The sequence below is a fragment of the Pectinophora gossypiella genome, chromosome 8 (assembly GCF_024362695.1).
Source record: "Pectinophora gossypiella chromosome 8, ilPecGoss1.1, whole genome shotgun sequence".
NCBI lineage: Eukaryota > Metazoa > Arthropoda > Insecta > Lepidoptera > Gelechiidae > Pectinophora > Pectinophora gossypiella.
Genome location: NC_065411.1, coordinates 4,213,201 through 4,231,829, shown reverse-complemented (window position 1 = coordinate 4,231,829; position 18,629 = coordinate 4,213,201). Strand labels below are relative to the sequence as shown.

The following is an 18,629-nucleotide window of genomic DNA, read 5'->3' as shown; positions in this document are numbered from 1 at the left end:
GGCCGATCGCAGTTTGGGAGTGCTTCCGTACGAATTTGATACGCGCGTGTATACGCACAAGGATGAATTTCTATAACGACCCAACTCGCACCTATAGCGGTGGTATTGTTCGTACGAAAACGCTCCCAAAGTAAACCCGACAAAAGGCAATTGTGTAAAATAAAGCACAAAAGTGTACATTATAATTATTTACTATTTATGATACAATACATGCTATGTACGCGCCTAAGTAACAGTGACGATGGGTCGTTTGACGCCTTGCCGCGTGCGCCGGCGCTTGTCGCGGGCGCGGCGCGCAGCTGCGGGCTCGCGGAACAGCAGTTCGGCGCCCGCCGCCTCCTCGCGCCGCCGCGCCCACTGCAGCGCCGCCACGTTGAAGCCCACCATGTCCTGCACATTGAATTACAGGTTTAATGCCGCTACATGCAGAATGACGGCAATTTTGAACCCCGGTGCGGATATTCAGTGTATTATGTGTATTATTTCAAATAGGTACTTGATTTGTCTGTGTGTGTATATGTAGTCTATGTATTATTATTAATAACCCTCAATGTAGCACTGCAGGGCAAAAGCCTCTCTTCCCTTCTTCCACGTTAGTCTATGTATATTATAACAAAATGTAAAAACTGATTTGACTAGTTGGAAACTAGCCTATTAATCTTTCGAACGCCGAAACGCGGATCTCGACCAGACACAATGTAAAATCTATTGTGTCTGGTATCTCGGCATATGAGAGGTTAAGCGCTTACGTCCACCGAGCAAGGGCAACGGCCTCTGTGATCCAGTGGTTGAGCGTTGGCCTCACGATCTGGAGGTGGGGACATATCACAAAAATCACTTTGTGATCCCTAGTTTGGTTAGGACATTACTGGCTGATCACCTGATTGTCCGAATGTATGACGATCCGTGCTTGGGAAGGCACGTTAAGCCGTTGGTCCCGGTTACTCGTACTGTTGTAAGTACGTAGTCGTTACATGAGTCATGTCAGGGGCCTTTGGCGGCTCAATAGTAAGGACACCAGGGTTGATGAGGTTGGTAATCCACCTCACAACCCACACGATAGAAGAAGTGTTTACGTCAAAAATGTTTTTTTTTTTCAACTCACCCTTAATTCACTGAGCCTCATCTGAGCTTTCGCTTGTATCTGGATCATGTGTTTGAGCAGCGCGCGGTTAGCGACGAGCGGCGCGTGGTGGACTTTCAGCAGGAACACTGCGAGCCGGCAGAACAGCTCGGCGCGGTCGCCGCGGTCCAGCAGTGTGGGCAACATGCGGACTAACTCGCACGCCACGTTGAAGGGGAGCAGGAGTAAGGCTTCCTCCAGATCGCTGGAAACAAGTATAATTAATAATGTTAACATAATCCGCGTGAATCCGTGACAGACCTGGGCCCTTATTTTTGAAACACATACCTTAAAAAAACGCTAAAATTTTCAGTAATTTTCCGAAAGGAAATTCCTCTTGATATCAATCAAGAGGAAGAATTTCTTACTCAGAATCGTGGTCCGAATCAGGGATGTTAGGGAGCTCCGTAACCGTAACCGAAGCTATCGGATATCCGATATAAAAAATAATCCATAACCGTAACCGAATCCGAAATAAAAGTTTCGCATAACGTCGGATAGGGGCGGAGCCTAATTGAGACATGTTATGACGGTTTTGGCCGCTGCCAGTGCCGACACACAAGCCGCGCGCATTATTTGTTTTTGTCTAACTTTGTCGTCATAACATATATAACTTGTCGTTACAAATAAAACCACTTTATTAGGTACCTATTTGTACTTTACTTTTGAAATTCCTTAAAAAAATAATATCCGTAACTGAAATTATCCGAAACTAACGGATAATCCGAAATAATTTATTATCCGTATCCGGTATAATAATCATTCTTATATCCGTATATATCTCGTGCCAATTTTCGTACCTGGACCGTATCCTGGCGATGGTTTCAACCAGGAAGTCCTCCGGCGTGGCGCAGTTGTAGGCCGCCATCAACACGGGCACCTGCACCGGCTGCCCGCGCGCCTCGGCTAGCTGCGTCTTGTACTCCGCACCCACCGACAGACATTCCATTATCGAGTCCGCCTGGAAATAACAACCAGATTATTTAAACTCAATCATGGAGTAACTAATCTCTATATAGTTATCCCGTTGTAACAGGGTCCGCTTACCTAACCTTAACATTTGACAGGTCCGGTTTTTTACAGAAGCCTGCCTGACCTTCCAACTTGCAAAGGGAAAGCAGTCACGCATCCAGAACGTATTTCTTGGAACGTGGGTTTCTTCACGATGTTTCCCTTCACCACTGAGCACGTGATAATCAATTATGATCCAAACATGAATTCGAAAACATATTGGAAAATCATTGGTTTAGCCCCGTAACTGCGACCTCACAGTGAGAGTGAAGCGTTCTTCCAACTGGGCTACCACGGTTCATGATCAATCATGAAGTACGACGGTCCCTCGCCATACTACAAAATTGCTGCTAAAACGCACGCGATTAGAGCACCCGTGGCGGGCATTTGTACTAAATATCAGAGTTCATAATGATACGACACACTGTCACTAGATGGCGCTGATTTCCACATGTAAGCTTATACGGCTAGCGACATCTAGTGCGAAAAGTGACAATATACGGTACACTACAAAAAAGAGCGTCGGTGGCGAGTATGGGTACTAAATCTAAAATGTATGGAAGGGACATATGGCTCAATCGATAGAGGGGGTACCGAGAGGGTTACGTATCAAGAGCCCAAAGTTTTTATGAATTTCTGTGTGATCGGGTGGATGCAAACTTCAACGCATTCAATGCACAAATAAATATTGGATTTGCTTTGAATTATACAGAAACAAAAATATTACAAAATTTATACTTACAGCTTTCTCGGCGCCGATAGTTTTCTTTGTGGGCATATTTAATCCAGGCAGGCCGGGAACTGGAGCCTGTAAGAAATAAAAAACGCTTTAAGGTATTTGCTTAATACAGTCAAATAAAAATAAATAAATATAAGTCAGATGGAGCATGGAACTGGAGCATGTCCGCGTCTTTTACCTTTTTTGAAGTGAGTTTTTGAAGAGATTTGCCGTTTATGGCATTAACTACTTGCCTGGACAAATGGGGAGCGCCGAGAACTCCCTTTACTTCGCATAATGTATCTTGGTCGAATTCTATGGCTAACAAAAAACAAAATGGTGGAATAACAAAATGGCCGCCAAATTGATGTTCACTAAAGGCTGTATACTCAGCGAGCGCACTACGCACCATCTAGTTGATATGTACATACATGTTGGTCCCCGGTAGCCAGCCCCTCCTGCTCCTCATCCTGGTCCCCCAGCACGAGCGGCTCGTCGCTGCGGCAGTACAGGCGCAGCGCGCGGTCGGCGCCGCACGAGGCCACGTGCAGCCCGCCCGCGCCCACGCTCAGCCCCCAGCACTCGCCTGCGTGGCCCTGTACATAATAACACCGTTACATTACCTGCACCAAGCTATGGCACAGTCGGTATGGAATTATGAACTAAGGCGTTGTCGGATCGCCAAGTCTACAATAATAGAGTCCCGCACATATTTTTTTTGTATTTGTAACACGTTCACTGTATGTTCATTAGCCGTACGACGCCCACTGCTGGGCATAGGCCTCCCCCAAGGATCTCCACTTGCATATTTGCATATTTATTATATTGCATATATTAGGCAATTTTCAAACTCATACATGGATGTCCCATATGTGGGGACATTTTCTTGGCGTAGTGTCTCTATGTACATAAATTCCAATGTGTTTATCGAAATAACATTGTACGGAAGAGGTTGATATCTAATTTTCAATTACACAGTGAATGTGTTAAATTGAGTTTCTACAGATTTTGTCAAAAATATTATTAAGTAAAAAAGAGGATGTGTAATAAATTTTCATGCACTTTTCCTTCCTGCTTATTTGTACGACAATATTGCCGTACTTTCTGTCCCCTTTTTAAAAAAAAGGAATAAGGCACTTTCGGAGTATGTGTAGTAAAATAGTATCTAACACGATTCAGTTCAGTTTATAATAGCATAGCGAAAGGAAGATAAATCAGTCAATAAGATAAATCTAAATATCCAACGTAACTCGTAACTTGGAACATAACACTTACATTCAAAGTAATAATATTATCATAACTATCTGCATCCCATTGCTTGACTTTGCCATCCTTTGAGGTAGTGAAGAAGTAATGCGTAGAGGGGACAAACTGCAGTGACGTCACGGAGTCATTGTGCGCAAAGATTGACTTGTGACAATCTCCAAAGTCCATGCCCCAGATTTTGACGTTTCGATCAGCTGAGCCAGTCGCGATTATGTTCGAGTCGTACGATATGTCCATACTTAGCACTGGGAGTTTGTGCCCGTATAGGGATAAATAGAACTGCAATAAAAAAAATATGTTAGAAGAATTGATCAGACGGTTATACGTAGACATAATACGCTATGTCTTTTGCCTTCTAAGCCTATTTTTTTTTTTGACGTGATTTATTGTAGATTTGCCGCAGATGGCATTAACTACTTGGGCGGACAAATAGGGAGCGCTGAAGGCTCTCACCCGGTACAACGTTTAAGACAACAGGCCTGAGGGTGCCCAGTTGGGCGCGAACCTCGGCTCATGGCGTCGTCTGGGAGGAAAAATATTTGAAAGAATTAATCTTACATGTAAATGACAAACACATATAACGGGGCCTGGATGAAATTGCTTGTTAGCGATAAGTTATCTTATTATTGTTGTTGTTTTTACTGTGTTTATAAGGAGTTGTAAGTTGTGATGGTTTTCATATGTTACTTTACCTTAAAAGTATCCAAGAAAAATATCTTGACAGTGGAATCCAGTAGAGCGACTGCTATAAACTTATTATTTGGACTAATTCTGACAGCTGTCACCGCCTCTTCTAGTTCCAACGTTCTTGTGTGTAGCAGGGATAGTACCTGGAACAAACCATACAAATACAAATACACTTTATTGCACCAAAATAAAAAGAAATAATTACAAAAAGTCTCTTAATTAAGTACAACCATGTTAGTAAACCATGTTATAAATAAAACAATAAATAATTATATGGGTAGAAATTCACACCGATCTTAAGCTTTTTTTTATAAATAAAATAGAGTCGCGATCGACCACAATCTCACCTGACGGTAAGTGACGATGTGGTCTAGGATACATCACGCTTATCCAGCAAATGCTTATTCACTCTAGCCTTGAAGGCTCCCAGATTATAACGAATTGGAAAATCAGACAACGGTAGACAGTTGCTGTTCTTTGCTGTTCGCACCAAAAAGTAAGAGGCAAAACGCAAAATAGCTTAGTAAAATAAAATATAGAGTCCCCCAATTTGAAATTCCCCGTTCCCCGTTTGAATTTCGTTCTCCTCCTCCGTTTTGAAATCCTTTGATATCACGTGGTTTACAGGATTTGTGCCCGGTTAATGGCAATAGAGTCGCCCCCTTACATGGAACTTAAAACATATAAATACACCCCTCCCTACCTCTTTGGGGATACAGGCGTAATGTTATGTTATCCATTCTTCTATGTATGTATTTTGAAAAAAGGGACAAATTACATTTTGCATTATTTTTCCTTTCAATCTCAGTCTGTCGAATCTTCAGCAGACCATGTTTAAAACGAGATAACGCTAAGGGGGGGTTAAAATAGCCACATCGAACCACTTCATCTAAGAAAGCAATACTGCAATTTGACATTTGCGCATATAAAAGTAAGTGCGCAATGCAAACAAATGTGAAATAGCAATATTGCTTTCTTAGATAAATTGCTTCGATGTGGCCATTTTAACCCCCAAGGAGATGATTGATGATAAATTTATCTTCTTGGAATTTAACCAAATTATTTCTTACCTTAGCTTTGGACTCTCCCGTTGGGTCCTCAATTAATTCAAACTGCCAAAGTTTCACTGTTTTGTCAGCTCCACCAGAGTAGCAACCTCTCTGAAAATAAAGCAAGCAATTGTACATAATCGCACACGCTTTACCTAGCAAATGCATACTTATTCTATTCTTGGGAACTCTAAATGTTATCATTTTTGAAGTTAGAAGCAAGATTTCGCGAAAAGCTTCCTCAAATGATGTAAATAAGAATTAAGAACGGATTTTTGGAATTTAATCCCCTAAAGGGTTAAAAAAGGGGAAGACAGTTTGTATGAAACCTTGTCATTTTTGAAGTTACAAGCATGAGATTAGAACTCCACCCGGACGAAGTCGCGGACGGGCTGCTAGTTAAAAAATAAAAGTATTTTGTGCCAGTCTTCTTCTATCGTTTGGGTTGTGAGGTGGAATACCAACCTCATCAACCCTGGTGTCAGGGTTACTATTGAGCCGCCAAAGGCCCATGACATAGCTCATCGAACAACTACTTACTTACATCAGTAAGTAACCAACAGCTTAACGTGCCTTCCGAAACACGTATCATCTTACTTTTGGATAATTTAGTGATCAATCAGTACTGTCCTAACCAAACGGGAATCGAACCTGGAACCTCGGGATCGTGAGCCCAAAGCTCAACCACTGGACTGCGGAGGTAGTTACAGTGACAGAAACACTTGCCCTAACAGTGTCCTAATATACCTGTTAGGCTGTTACATACATACATACATACATAAACTCACGCCCGTAATCCCAAATGGGGTGGGCAGAGCCACAAGTAATCAAAGACAACTTGCAGCCACTGATGATACGAAGTCCTAAGATGGATATGATGAACCTTATGGTGATAAGGGATCAGCCTATCGCCCATAACATTAGTCCATCATGTTAGAGGACGCAATCCCTCTGTCGGTTTTTATGACATGCCCGGGAAGACAAGCAGCTGAACGTGTTCTATGTTTTTTATTTGCTCCCAGAACAGCATAGAAGCTTAGGCTCATAGAAGGTTAGGCTGTTACATAGGTACTATTATGTTATAGCACTGAATGTGCTTACCATATCGGGCGTGAGTCCAACACTGGAGCACTCAGCAGTATGCGCGGGGATCTGCTCGAGCACTCTGCCCACATTCATATCTATGACGAGCAGCGCGCCGTCTGCGCACCCCGCTAGGGCGTGCCTGTCTCCCGGCGCGAAGCACACGCTCACTGGCCGCCCGCAAGGCGCTGCCACTGTGCGGAGGCATGTCTGGTTCGATCTAGAAAGTTACACTTAATTTGTACCGCTAGCTATTCAAAATAATGCTAGGGTAGATTTCCACTTAAGCGAAGCGAAACGGAGATAAGCGGAGATGTGCAAGAATCGACCAATCACCGCGAGGGAGACAGCGATAAGGCGTCTTCTCTCTCTAGCTCGTTGTGATTGGTTGATTCCGTATTCGCTCCGCTTGTGTGAAACATTTTGTTGGCAAACGTATCTTGTTAAATTACCTGCTAAAATGTATCTTTCTTAATGTTAAATTGCTTCTATGCTGTTCTTCTATGACTTCGTATCAACATTGGCTGCAAGTTGTCTTTGATTACTTGTGGTTCTGCCCACCCCATTAGGGATTACGGGCGTGAGTTTATGTATGTATGTATGTTAAAGTTAAATTTTGTTATTATTATTATTAATTAAGTGTGTTATGATGATTTGCTGTTTTGTTGTTGTTGTCCGAGTAGTCTTACTTAAACTACTGGGAATTTCTTTCCCGATAGACTTACTGGTAGGACCAAATAAACTAACTAACCAACTAATTCAGTCTTAGTGCAGCATACAAGCAAGAACATACCTGTTCCATAGTTTGATGCAATCAGCGGAGGCGGAGAGCACCGCCAGGTTGTCCGAGCTGATGGCCACGCAGCGCGGGTCCTTCTGGTGGCCCGGCTGCGTCACTTGCTTCAGACATTTCACTGGAAACACGACATTGTACCTAGTCACTTGCCACCAAAGAGTTGTGGTGAACTTTAAAGTTCATGTGTTTTGTCTTCTTCTCTCGTGTGGGTTGTGAGGTGGATTACCAACCTTATCAACCCTGGTGTCAGGGTTACTATTGAGCCGCCCCTGACACGACTTATGTAACGACTACGAACTAAAGTGATTGTGATTTTGCAATGTTTGTCGAGGGGTGCTCCGTTCGCTACAATTATTTATAATACATTCATAAAATCACACCTATTGCCCGGTGGGTTAAGCAGAGGTGGGCTAATCATAAACGGCTCCAATAGCATCCTTGGGATGGTGGCGAGCTGGCCTGGTTGTCGTAAGTCGCTGCTGTGTTATTGCAAGTGGGATGCTAGTGCGCCGGTGAGTTACGTGCATAAATTCCATTAGTTGTTTTATGTATTTTTGCATTTGGAAGAACGCTTGACTCTCACTGTAAGGTCGCAAGTTCGAATGCAGCGCGGACCTAAACCTATGAGATATGTGACTTAACCTGTGTTAGGCTGACTTTCCCTTCGCGCGTTGGAAAGTCAGACAGGCAGTTGCTTCTGTAAAAAACCGAACCTGTCAAATCTTCAGGTTAGGTAAGCGGACCCTGTGAAAACGGTATAACGCTAGGGGGAGAATGTATTAACTATTAGTCTATAAGTTCTGATAGTAACCAATGAAAATCTGTGTTACTTGAATATAAATGTAGTTATTTGTTGTTGTTGTGTGTGTGTATGTGTGTGTGTGTTATGTTGTGTGTGTATGTGTTATGTTGTGTGTGTGTGTGTGTGTGTTGTTGTTGTGCGTGTCGTATTATAAACGAAAACATACCCTCACTTCCGTCACCCATTTTCAAACTATGCAATTCAACAGTGTTGTTAGCTAGTGTAACTCCCACACGAAGTTCTCCCGTAGTGCCCAGCAGTAACGTAGAGGATTTTATCTTCGATTCTAGTTTGATAGACGTCATTCTCTTCACTTCATCTGTTAGGGTCAAAAGTTCTGCTATTTCGGTGCTTTCTGGATCCGCTTCTCCGATTTCTTTGAGCTTTCTGTGCAAAAAAAAATGTAATTAGTTAACAATAACCTCAATTTTATGGCAATTATGTAATAAGTTCTTTAGAGTCAAGAATCAAAAAAAAGGAAGAAAGAGAGAGCTCTAAATAGAAGGAGCAGTAAGTGGATACAGACTACAGACTGTATAGAATAGATAGACAAACTAGTTATTATAGTTCATTTGTTTTAAAGTGAAAATCTAGTTAGGTGAAGTATTTTAATCTGAAAAGAACTTATAAACTTTAAAACAATCCAGATCTTCTCCAGATCCAGTTCTTTTCAGCACTATTAAAGGCAAAATGTGATGAAGAATAATCCTAACATTTACTTTATTACAAAGGGACAAGAGCCAAAGTACTCACGCCAGTTTTTTCCGCTGTTTCTTTATCCGTTTGTCCATCCGCACCTTCGCCTCTTGGTCTGAGCAGAATTCGAACAACTCTAGCAAAGAGTCTGTGCCAAAACACGCCAACACTGTTTGCCCTAAGTCTGTTGTGAGGCCCACTACGCGGCCTTTGCCTCCTCTTATTAATGTGCCCACTTGATGACATTGTAACACCTGTAAGTTTAAAATCACTTTCAATTCGCACGGACAGTACGGGCGGTTTGGTCGCGGCGCTAATTATATCGGCTTTGACCAATAGACGCAACAAATTCTATCTACGTGAAACATCGTCTGATGGTTACTGGTTGAAACCCTCAATATGATTCGCGGAACCCGTTTTAGATCATCAGTTACTAACATTTATAAATTTTGTAAAGCTTTCCAAAAAATATGTCATTGAATAAATTATTAGTCAGCAAAATTATCCATAATACATTCAGTTAATATACCATACTAAAACACTGCAGTACTACTGCTAAAACTTAACAGAGAATGTTGCAAACCCAAAAAACATTTTATTGCCTACTAAATTACAAGACATTTACAGGAGAAACTTATTCTAATGGCGAGCTTATCTAGGATATAATACACTTGTACAACTGCAGTGTAGTTTGCAACAAGTAAAATAAAAAATATTTAAAAAAAAATATTGAAATAGAATAGATCAAAATAAAAAGTCTGTAAAACTCACAGAACTGTCTTCAACATTATCAGTCTCCTCAAGTTTAACGATTTCGAGCTGCTGCGCCAATTTGTCTTCGTCCTTCACATCGGCTGTCCAGTTTAGTTTCCACACTCTCAGCTCCTGGTCCATACTGCCTGTCACCAAGTACCTCTCTTCTTTCAATAGTACTGCTGACCATACCTGATGAATAATAAATAATAAAAACATTTGTACCAACAATGCATACTTGATAAATAAGAGAAAAATAATTTAAAACAAAAGATTGTTTAATTTTATAAATTTACTGTACACAGGTTATTGTACTGTATACTAGCTTTTTAATAAAAGAAATATGTTTCAGTAGACCTGTGGGGGTAAGACACAACAAGGAGGTCAGAACAATCATAAATAACAACATGCCCTAACAATATTTGACTGGATCAAAAATATCTAGATTTACATCTCGATTCATTTTTGAATTTTATTTATGAATTAAGTTCAATGAGTACCATGTTTGACCAGTTTTACTACAGAACAGTTCATCCATATTTTTTTTTATAAATTATAAACTCCCAAAAAACCTTTCTCCCAAAAAAAAAAATCTTATTTGACTAGATTGTCAAGTAGCCTATTCCCTAATAAGTCTTGTGTGTTAATGCACTGACTGTACCTACTAATATTATATGTACATTTTCATTTATTTGTAGCCTTAAATAAGAAATACAATTTACATAATTTAATACTTTTTTTAATCTACATTAACCAAATCTGTGTGCTCTCTGGCAAAGGCCTTCTCTATTTTTCTCCATTCTTTCTGTTGTGCACTAATCTGGTCCACTACACCAAAAGAAAAAATGGCTGACAGATGTGAAGAGGGTCAGATGATCTGAAGAAAATAGCAGGTCCACTATTGCTAAGAAGAGCAAGAAACAGACATGCAAGGAAATTGCTAGAGGAAGCCATTGTTTCATACAACACATTACACAGGGGACTGTTAGTACTTAAGAATTATATTTATTTATTTTATCATTGTAAACCTGTTCTATGTGTTTAGTTAAATAAAAGGCTTTGAAATTAAAATTGATATTTAATTTGATCCAGGTCTTGGTGTTCCCAGCCATTGAAGTTATTTCATCGGCCCACCTTTTCAATTGACTATTTAATCATATACAGTTAAAATGGTAGGCAACTATATTTAGAAAAATCATTATTAAATATACATACCTCCATCTGATGTCCACCCAGTGTCTTAAAGCAATGTTTAGTTTCAATATCCCAGAACTTCACAAAGGTATCCTTAGAAGCACTGACCACACAGTTCTTGCCGTTGACAAACAAAACACTGGTTATAGCTCCCTTGTGACCACTGAACCGAGCCACACCAGTCTCTGCAACTACATCCCAGAGAATTACTTCAGTGTCCTGAAATTTCAATTCATAACATAACATAACAAATACTTTATTGCACAAACAGGAAAAAATACAAAACAAAAGAGAAATAGAATTAGTACAATAGGCGGCCTTATTGCTAAGTAGCAATCTCTTCCAGGCAACCTTTAAGTATAGGAGATATTGAATATTAAGTAATATAGCGGGATAGTGCAGCATGGGAATACTTGTGCATATAAAAATAAATACACTTTCGACTACATAAACTACATAATAATAATACACATAATTATAATTGTTATAATAAATAAATATCACTACAAATTCAATTCATAAAATACATTAAAAAATTATTAAGTGCATACACTTTAAAGTGAAAAAGATTGAATTTAGAGCTTTTTTCTAGTGTGCACATTTATCTAATTTTACAAAGTAACTAATATGTCCTTAATTCACATTAAAACACGAAATTTGGTAATCGCATGTTTATTGAGCTGTGTAGCAAAATACAATGAGTCAATCCAAAACTACCCACTACTTAACTAATCTTATTTGTCAATAAGAGAAACAAGTATCTACCCACAATACCTACCACATACCTAAACTCATGTATATGACATACCTTTCCCCCAAGTAAACATAATCAGTATTTATATGACAACTAAACAAATGACATTCTTGCAGTAATATTAACCAAAACATTTATCTCTAATTATAAATTCTGTAACTTAATGAAACATAGAATATTATTTATAATTACACTAAAGACAATCATCCTCACATTAACTGTTTATTAAAGGACCTAATTAACTCAAGTTCTAGGTATTCCTAGGATCTCCGCCCACAAGTCATCACTAGGAATTTCTATAATTTGATCAGGCTCTTCAATAGACGATGACTTATCCTTGTTACTTATCTCCCCCTTTTCTTCTTGTGGCCTTCGAGACTCTGATGCAATTTTTATAAGTTGATCAATATGCCTGTTGACAATGGAGCCATCTTCAGTTTCCACTTTGTAACTAGAGGGGCCAGTTTTGTCCAATATCTGGCCTGGTAACCATTTCGGACCATTTGTAAAATTTCTGTACATTACTCTATGGCCTATGTCCGATTCTCTGTTCTTCTTCTGATTATTTTCTATGATTTGCTGTTCAGTTCTTTTATGTTGAATGTGGTCCGGATGAATTACGTCCAATAACGTTCGTAGTTTCCGATTCATCAATAGCTCCGCGGGACTTTGATGCGTTCCAGCACATGGCGTCGCACGAAGACTCAGTAGCATGTTCGGAATTTTCACTTCCCATGTCAAATCGTCCATCTTTCGTATTTTGTCTTTAACTGTCTGAACCATCCTCTCCGCTAACCCATTGGTAGCAGGGTGGTAAGGTGCCGTTGTAATATGCCTTATCTTATTAGCATGTAGAAATTGCTTCATTTCTTCAGACACAAAAGCAGTTCCATTATCGGAAACCATTACCTCGCATAATCCGTGTGTCGCAAATACCATCCGTAAGTATTTAATTACCGTTGCAGAGGTGGTGTTGTTAACCATAAACACCTCGGGCCATCTAGAATATGCATCGACAATGATCAAAAAGTTCTTATTTCGGAAAGGACCGGCGAAGTCCATATGTATTCTCGACCACGGTCTGGTAGGTGTGATCCATTCATGTTGAGATCGCGGAGGCATGTGACGGTTCTCAAGACATTTGTTGCATTGACCCACGAGCGACTCTACGTCTTCATTTAAATATGGCCACCAAATGTAACTTCTAGCGAGCGCTTTCGTCTGTACAATACCACTGTGAGTCTTATGAAGCGCTTGTAAAGTACCTGTACGTAGCGGTGGGGGCACCACTACACGGTTTCCCAGCAGCAGACATCCGTCTTGCAAAGACAGTTCAGTGCGGTGTAACCAGTAAGTATGTAGGTCCGGCTCTCTAACCTTAGCAGGCCAGCCTCGCTGTACGCAATGTATTACTCGGGATAGTGTTTTGTCTTTCGCTGTTTCAGCCGCAATATCTTCTGCGTCAAAAGGGAAATCTTCGGGTTTTTCTGCCATAAGCAAAACTTCAGTAGGTTCGTTTTCAGATCGGTCGGGAACAGGTTGTGGCCATCTGCTTAAGCTATCAGCACTCCCTATTTGTGAGCCAGGTTTGTACCTAATGTTATAATCGTGTGATGTCAGCGCGATTGCAATTCTGGTTAAGCGCGGCGACAAGATGTTCGGTATCTGCCTTTTGGGATCGAATATACCAAGGAGAGGCTTATGATCTGTAACTACGGTAAAAGATCTTCCTGTTAAATAATTGTGAAATTTTTGAATCCCAAACAAAATTGCTGTAGCTTCCTTGTCTAGTTGAGAGTAACGCCTTTCTGCTGAATGCAAAGTTCTGGAACTCATAGCAACAGGACGCTCTCTACCGTCATCCATCACGTGTGACAATACGGCTCCCACGCCGTATTCTGAGCTATCGCATGTCAGTATCAGAGGTTTGTTTAAATCGTAATGTACTAGTGTGGTATCGAATGTCAGTGCCTTTTTAGCGTGATCGAAAGCTCTTTGTTCCCGTTCTGACCAACGCCATACATATGTCTTATCTAAAAGTCGGTGTAGCGGCTCGAGTATGGTGGCCTTGTGAGCTATAAATCTTTCGTAAAAATTATACAATCCGAGAAAAGCTTGTAATTCTTGGACATTCTGGGGTTCTGGAGTGTTCGTTATAGATTCAACTTTGCTTGGTGATGGATGAATACCCTCAGCATCAATAATGAATCCCAAAAATTCAACTTTCTCCTTGGCGAACCTGCACTTGTTTTTATTAAGGCGTAATCCCGCTTCTTTTATACGTTGTAAGACCGTGTCTAGGCGTTGGAGCATCTCAGGCATGGTACGACCAGAGATTATGATGTCATCAATCAGAACTGCGACTCCTGTAATTCCTGCTAGAAGCGCCGTCATCAGCCTTTGGAAAATACCGGGGCAGGCCTTCACCCCAAATGCGAGTCTATGTACGGTGTATAAACCCTTACAGGTATTTAAAGTTAACAGTTTCGCCGTATCGTGGTTGACGGTAACTTGCGTATAGGCACGGTCTAAGTCTAGTGTCGTGTAGAATTTTCCACCAGCTACAGCAGCAAAAACTTCATTAGCCGTAGGCATTGGATAGGTATCTGACTCCGTCGCTTGGTTGACTGTGCTGCGGTAGTCGCCGCATAACCGCACTTCACCTGACTTCTTTATGACTGGAACGACAGGGGTGGCCCACTCCGAGAAAGACACCGGTCGAAGGACGCCCTCATCTACCAGGCGATCGATTTCGTTCTCCACTCTGTCTTTAACGGCGTACGGAACAGGACGAGCCTTAAGAAACTTTGGAGTGGCGTTCGGTCTCAAATGTATCGCTACGGGATCTCCACGGTAGGTACCGAGACCATCCTTGAACACCTCGTGGTGCGTAGCAATTATGTTTTCTAGCTCTGCATAATCTCCGTTAGATACGAAGTTGATATTCATCGTAATGCCTAAATGCATAAGCCAGTCTCTTCCTAACAGGTTAGGTCCACTGCCCTTAGCCACGAGTAACGACAGTTCATAGTCAATGTCCTTATATCGCACTGGTAGCACTGTCCGGCCGAGTAGATGTACGGGTGCGTTAGTCCACGTGCGCAGAAGTAATGGCGCGGCCTCGAGGCGGCGCGACGGCAGCAGGCGCGGCTGTAATTGGCGCCAAGTGTGTTCGTTTATCAGCGTGTAGCAGGCACCCGTGTCGACCTGCAGAGTGACAGGTTCACCTGCCATCAAAACCCGTATCTCGAAGGGTGGGACCCGACTCGTTGTCTGTACAGTATAAATGCCGTTTAAAGCGTATCTGTCCTCTTCCGTGAAGTTCATTTTACTCGCGTTTTTTTTTGAAATACAGATTTTTTCTATGTGTCCTTTTTTATTGCAATATCGACACGTCACATTGACAAATCGGCACTCGCCACCGTGTCGATCTCCACACCGATAGCAAAGGCGCGTCGCGGGTTGCGGGGCTAGGCTGGCAGCGGTGCTGGCGGTGCGCGGCGCGGGGCGCGGGCGCAGCGCGTTGATGTCCATGGGCTCCGGCGGCGGCGCGGCCGCGGCCGGCGGGTCGGCGGGGCGCGGCGTCGGCGCGTCGCCGCCGCTGACGGCGTGACCCGCGTGTATCATCCTCACATCTTTACCCGCACTCTCCGCTGATTGCATAGCTTCGACTACATCTTTATAAGTCAGATTGTCTCGCTTTAATAGTTCGTACTGTAATCGGTCATCTCGCATACCACACACAAGTCTGTCACGTAACATACGTTCCAAATCACTAAAATTGCAGCCCGCACTGATCTTTCGAAGTTGAGTAATGTACTCGGCACTCGATTCGCCACGATTTTGGTCACGCTTATAAAACTTATATGACATAGATATCTCATTTGGTTTCGGGCTGTAATGTTTGGTTAGAATTTCTACGGCCTCATTAAATGTGACTTCTGTAGCTTTGCGAGGCGTAATTAGTGCTAATAACGTTTCAAACACTTGCGAACCACACACAGTAAAAAAATTTGCGCGCTTGACATTGTCTATTACGATTCCATTTGCCTCAAAACAAAACTTTAGTCTGTCGATGTAATTGTCCCAATTATCTGTTTGTGGACTAAATTCACTGAACTTCACTGATTTTCGGTCCATTTTCACTAGTTTACTTCCTCGTCGCCAATAATATGTCCTTAATTCACATTAAAACACGAAATTTGGTAATCGCATGTTTATTGAGCTGTGTAGCAAAATACAATGAGTCAATCCAAAACTACCCACTACTTAACTAATCTTATTTGTCAATAAGAGAAACAAGTATCTACCCACAATACCTACCACATACCTAAACTCATGTATATGACAGTAACCATTATTATAAATATTTTATATATATTTTACTTATTTTTGTTAACATTGTTTATGCTGAATGTTTTCTTTTTTTCTTTAAACTTATAATTAATGTATAACCATAATATTTATACCTTAGATCCAGACAGCAAGCGATGTCCGTGCTCATCATACTGCAAACAAGTAACAGCTGACTTGTGTCCGGCAAATACACAGACAACTTCGTTGTTTACCAGCTCAAACACATTGATGTTCCCATCCACGTATCCGACGGCAACATGATTCCCTGATGGACTCGCCGCGATTTGAGAAACCACTACATTCTCGCCTGGTAACACTTGGGCCTAAAAATAAGATCAAATAGGGTAGATCAGGTTGAAATTTAAGAACCTTAAAAAGTATCAACATAAAGATATTTTTGTTCTATGTGGTAGTATATTAGTTTATTTTTATTTTTGATATGCCTTTAGGGTCTTACCTTCTCTCCAAGCCTCATATCCCAAATAATAACATGTTCACAGCCACCGACAGCAATGTATCTGCCACTTATTCCATTTAACGACACATGTGTGCTGTTACAGTCTGCACTAGCAATTACATTGAAAGTGCCACTAGGGACATAACGCAAATATTGCTTTGTAAGGCCCATAATTCACAATTTAGATCCAAAATAACCAAACCAAATATCAACATGTGCACCCCATCCACATTGTTTTGTTTGGAATTGTCAAATATGACAGCTTTGCGTTTTTTTTTTTTTTTTTTTTTGTTTTAGTTTTCCCCGAAGGGTAAGGCAAAGGGAACTATGCCCATACAGCCATGTCTTACGTATTTTTTTTCTTGATGATTAATGAAATGATGAAAGGTGATGATGATGAAACCTAAGCCCCCACCCTCGGAGTAGACTCCTACTCCGAACCCCAAACGAATTAACTCAAAAGTCCGCATAAACTTTTGAGTTATGAAGCGGCTTCCTGACACGAAGCGAAAATAGGCAGATACACTTTGTTTATTGAATACTCCAATATAATAACACTCGCGAATGTCTTCCGACTAACTTAATGCGATCATTAACCACAAAACACCACTTCGTATTAATTATTTAGATTACTCAATGAAGAAAGCAACTGTCCCGTTCCCGTTTCCCGCCAAAAAGCCCAGCTTTGCGTTTTTACTGTTTTTGGCCTTGTATCTCTTTTTTTTTTTTTTTTTGGTTTGGTTTTCCCCGAAGGGTAAGGCAAAGGGAACTATGCCCATACAGCCATGTCTGACGTATTTTTTTCTTGATGATTAATGAAATGGTGAAAGGTGATGATGATGAAACCTAAGCCCCCACCCTCGGAGTAGACTCCTACTCCGAACCCCAAACGAATTAACTCAAAAGTCCGCATAAACTTTTAAGTTATGAAGCGGCTTCCTGACACGAAGCGAAAATAGGCAGATACACTTTGTTTATTGAATACTCCAATATAATAACACTCGCGAATGTCTTCCGACTAACTTAATGCGATCATTAACCACAAAACACCACTTCGTATTAATTATTTAGATTATTCAATGAAGAAAGCAACTGTCCCGTTCCCGCCTCCCGCCAAAAACACCCCTTGTATCTCTTCTTTATCCTTTCTTTTATATCAGACAAATGTATTTATTTAATGTTGAATTAGTGCGGTTTAAAATTAAACAATAAGCGTAAATAATCAAAATGGTACTGAATAAAAAATTGAAATCTTTAAATTTGCAACATGGTGATAATCCTTTGATAATCCAACAGCCAACAGCAGTCAGCACAGTGTTGCCAACTTTATTTTTACCAGCCCACCAAATGCGGCCGTGCAAACCACCAGAAACCACTAAAACTGAGCGGTCTCTCAAACCACCAGAATTTCACTAGATAACCCAAAGCCGAATCAGTGCAGTCAGATCGTGGGATGTTTTTTCCCCCTCTTTAGCGCCGCGTCGTAGGCAAAAACGTGCTAGAGACAGGGTAAATTATCCAATTATTATTAATAATGATTCCTTAATAATATACCACATAATTTGCACTTAGTAACTGGACCACCAGTGCTTTCGACTATTTGCAACCAATCCTTTAAAACTGGGTCACGTAACCAACAATCACGAAACTTTCGGGTGTACTGTGACTTAGGCATCTTGATCTTACTCAATATAAAACTAATTGTATGTATTACTAATAAATAAACTTTATATTGGTTCTTTCGCTCAAGTAACTCATAAACCATATTCGGTTGTGTTAGTGGTTAAATTCGTCATTTACCGCTAACTGAAAGGACTCTAATCCACTAAAAAATCCACTAGCCACTAAAACTAATATTTTTTCGCCGAACCACATGTCTAAACC

General features: G+C 41.0%; 1 protein-coding gene across 1 annotated transcript; it reads right to left on the bottom strand.

Annotated features, from left to right (window-relative positions):
- Positions 1 to 173: 173 nt before the first annotated feature.
- LOC126368860 (WD repeat-containing protein 3) lies at positions 174 to 17,001 on the bottom strand. The gene is made up of 16 exons (XM_050013053.1): positions 16,746 to 17,001; positions 16,402 to 16,611; positions 11,200 to 11,397; positions 10,003 to 10,176; positions 9,289 to 9,485; positions 8,702 to 8,922; positions 7,731 to 7,851; positions 6,956 to 7,157; positions 5,876 to 5,965; positions 4,811 to 4,948; positions 4,128 to 4,397; positions 3,284 to 3,448; positions 2,877 to 2,942; positions 1,924 to 2,084; positions 1,106 to 1,328; positions 174 to 390 (listed from the first exon to the last, which is right to left on the bottom strand). The coding sequence occupies exons 1-16, from the start codon at positions 16,914 to 16,916 to the stop codon at positions 226 to 228; spliced, it is 2,772 nt and encodes a 923-aa protein (XP_049869010.1). The 5' UTR covers positions 16,917 to 17,001; the 3' UTR covers positions 174 to 225.
- Positions 17,002 to 18,629: the final 1,628 nt, after the last annotated feature.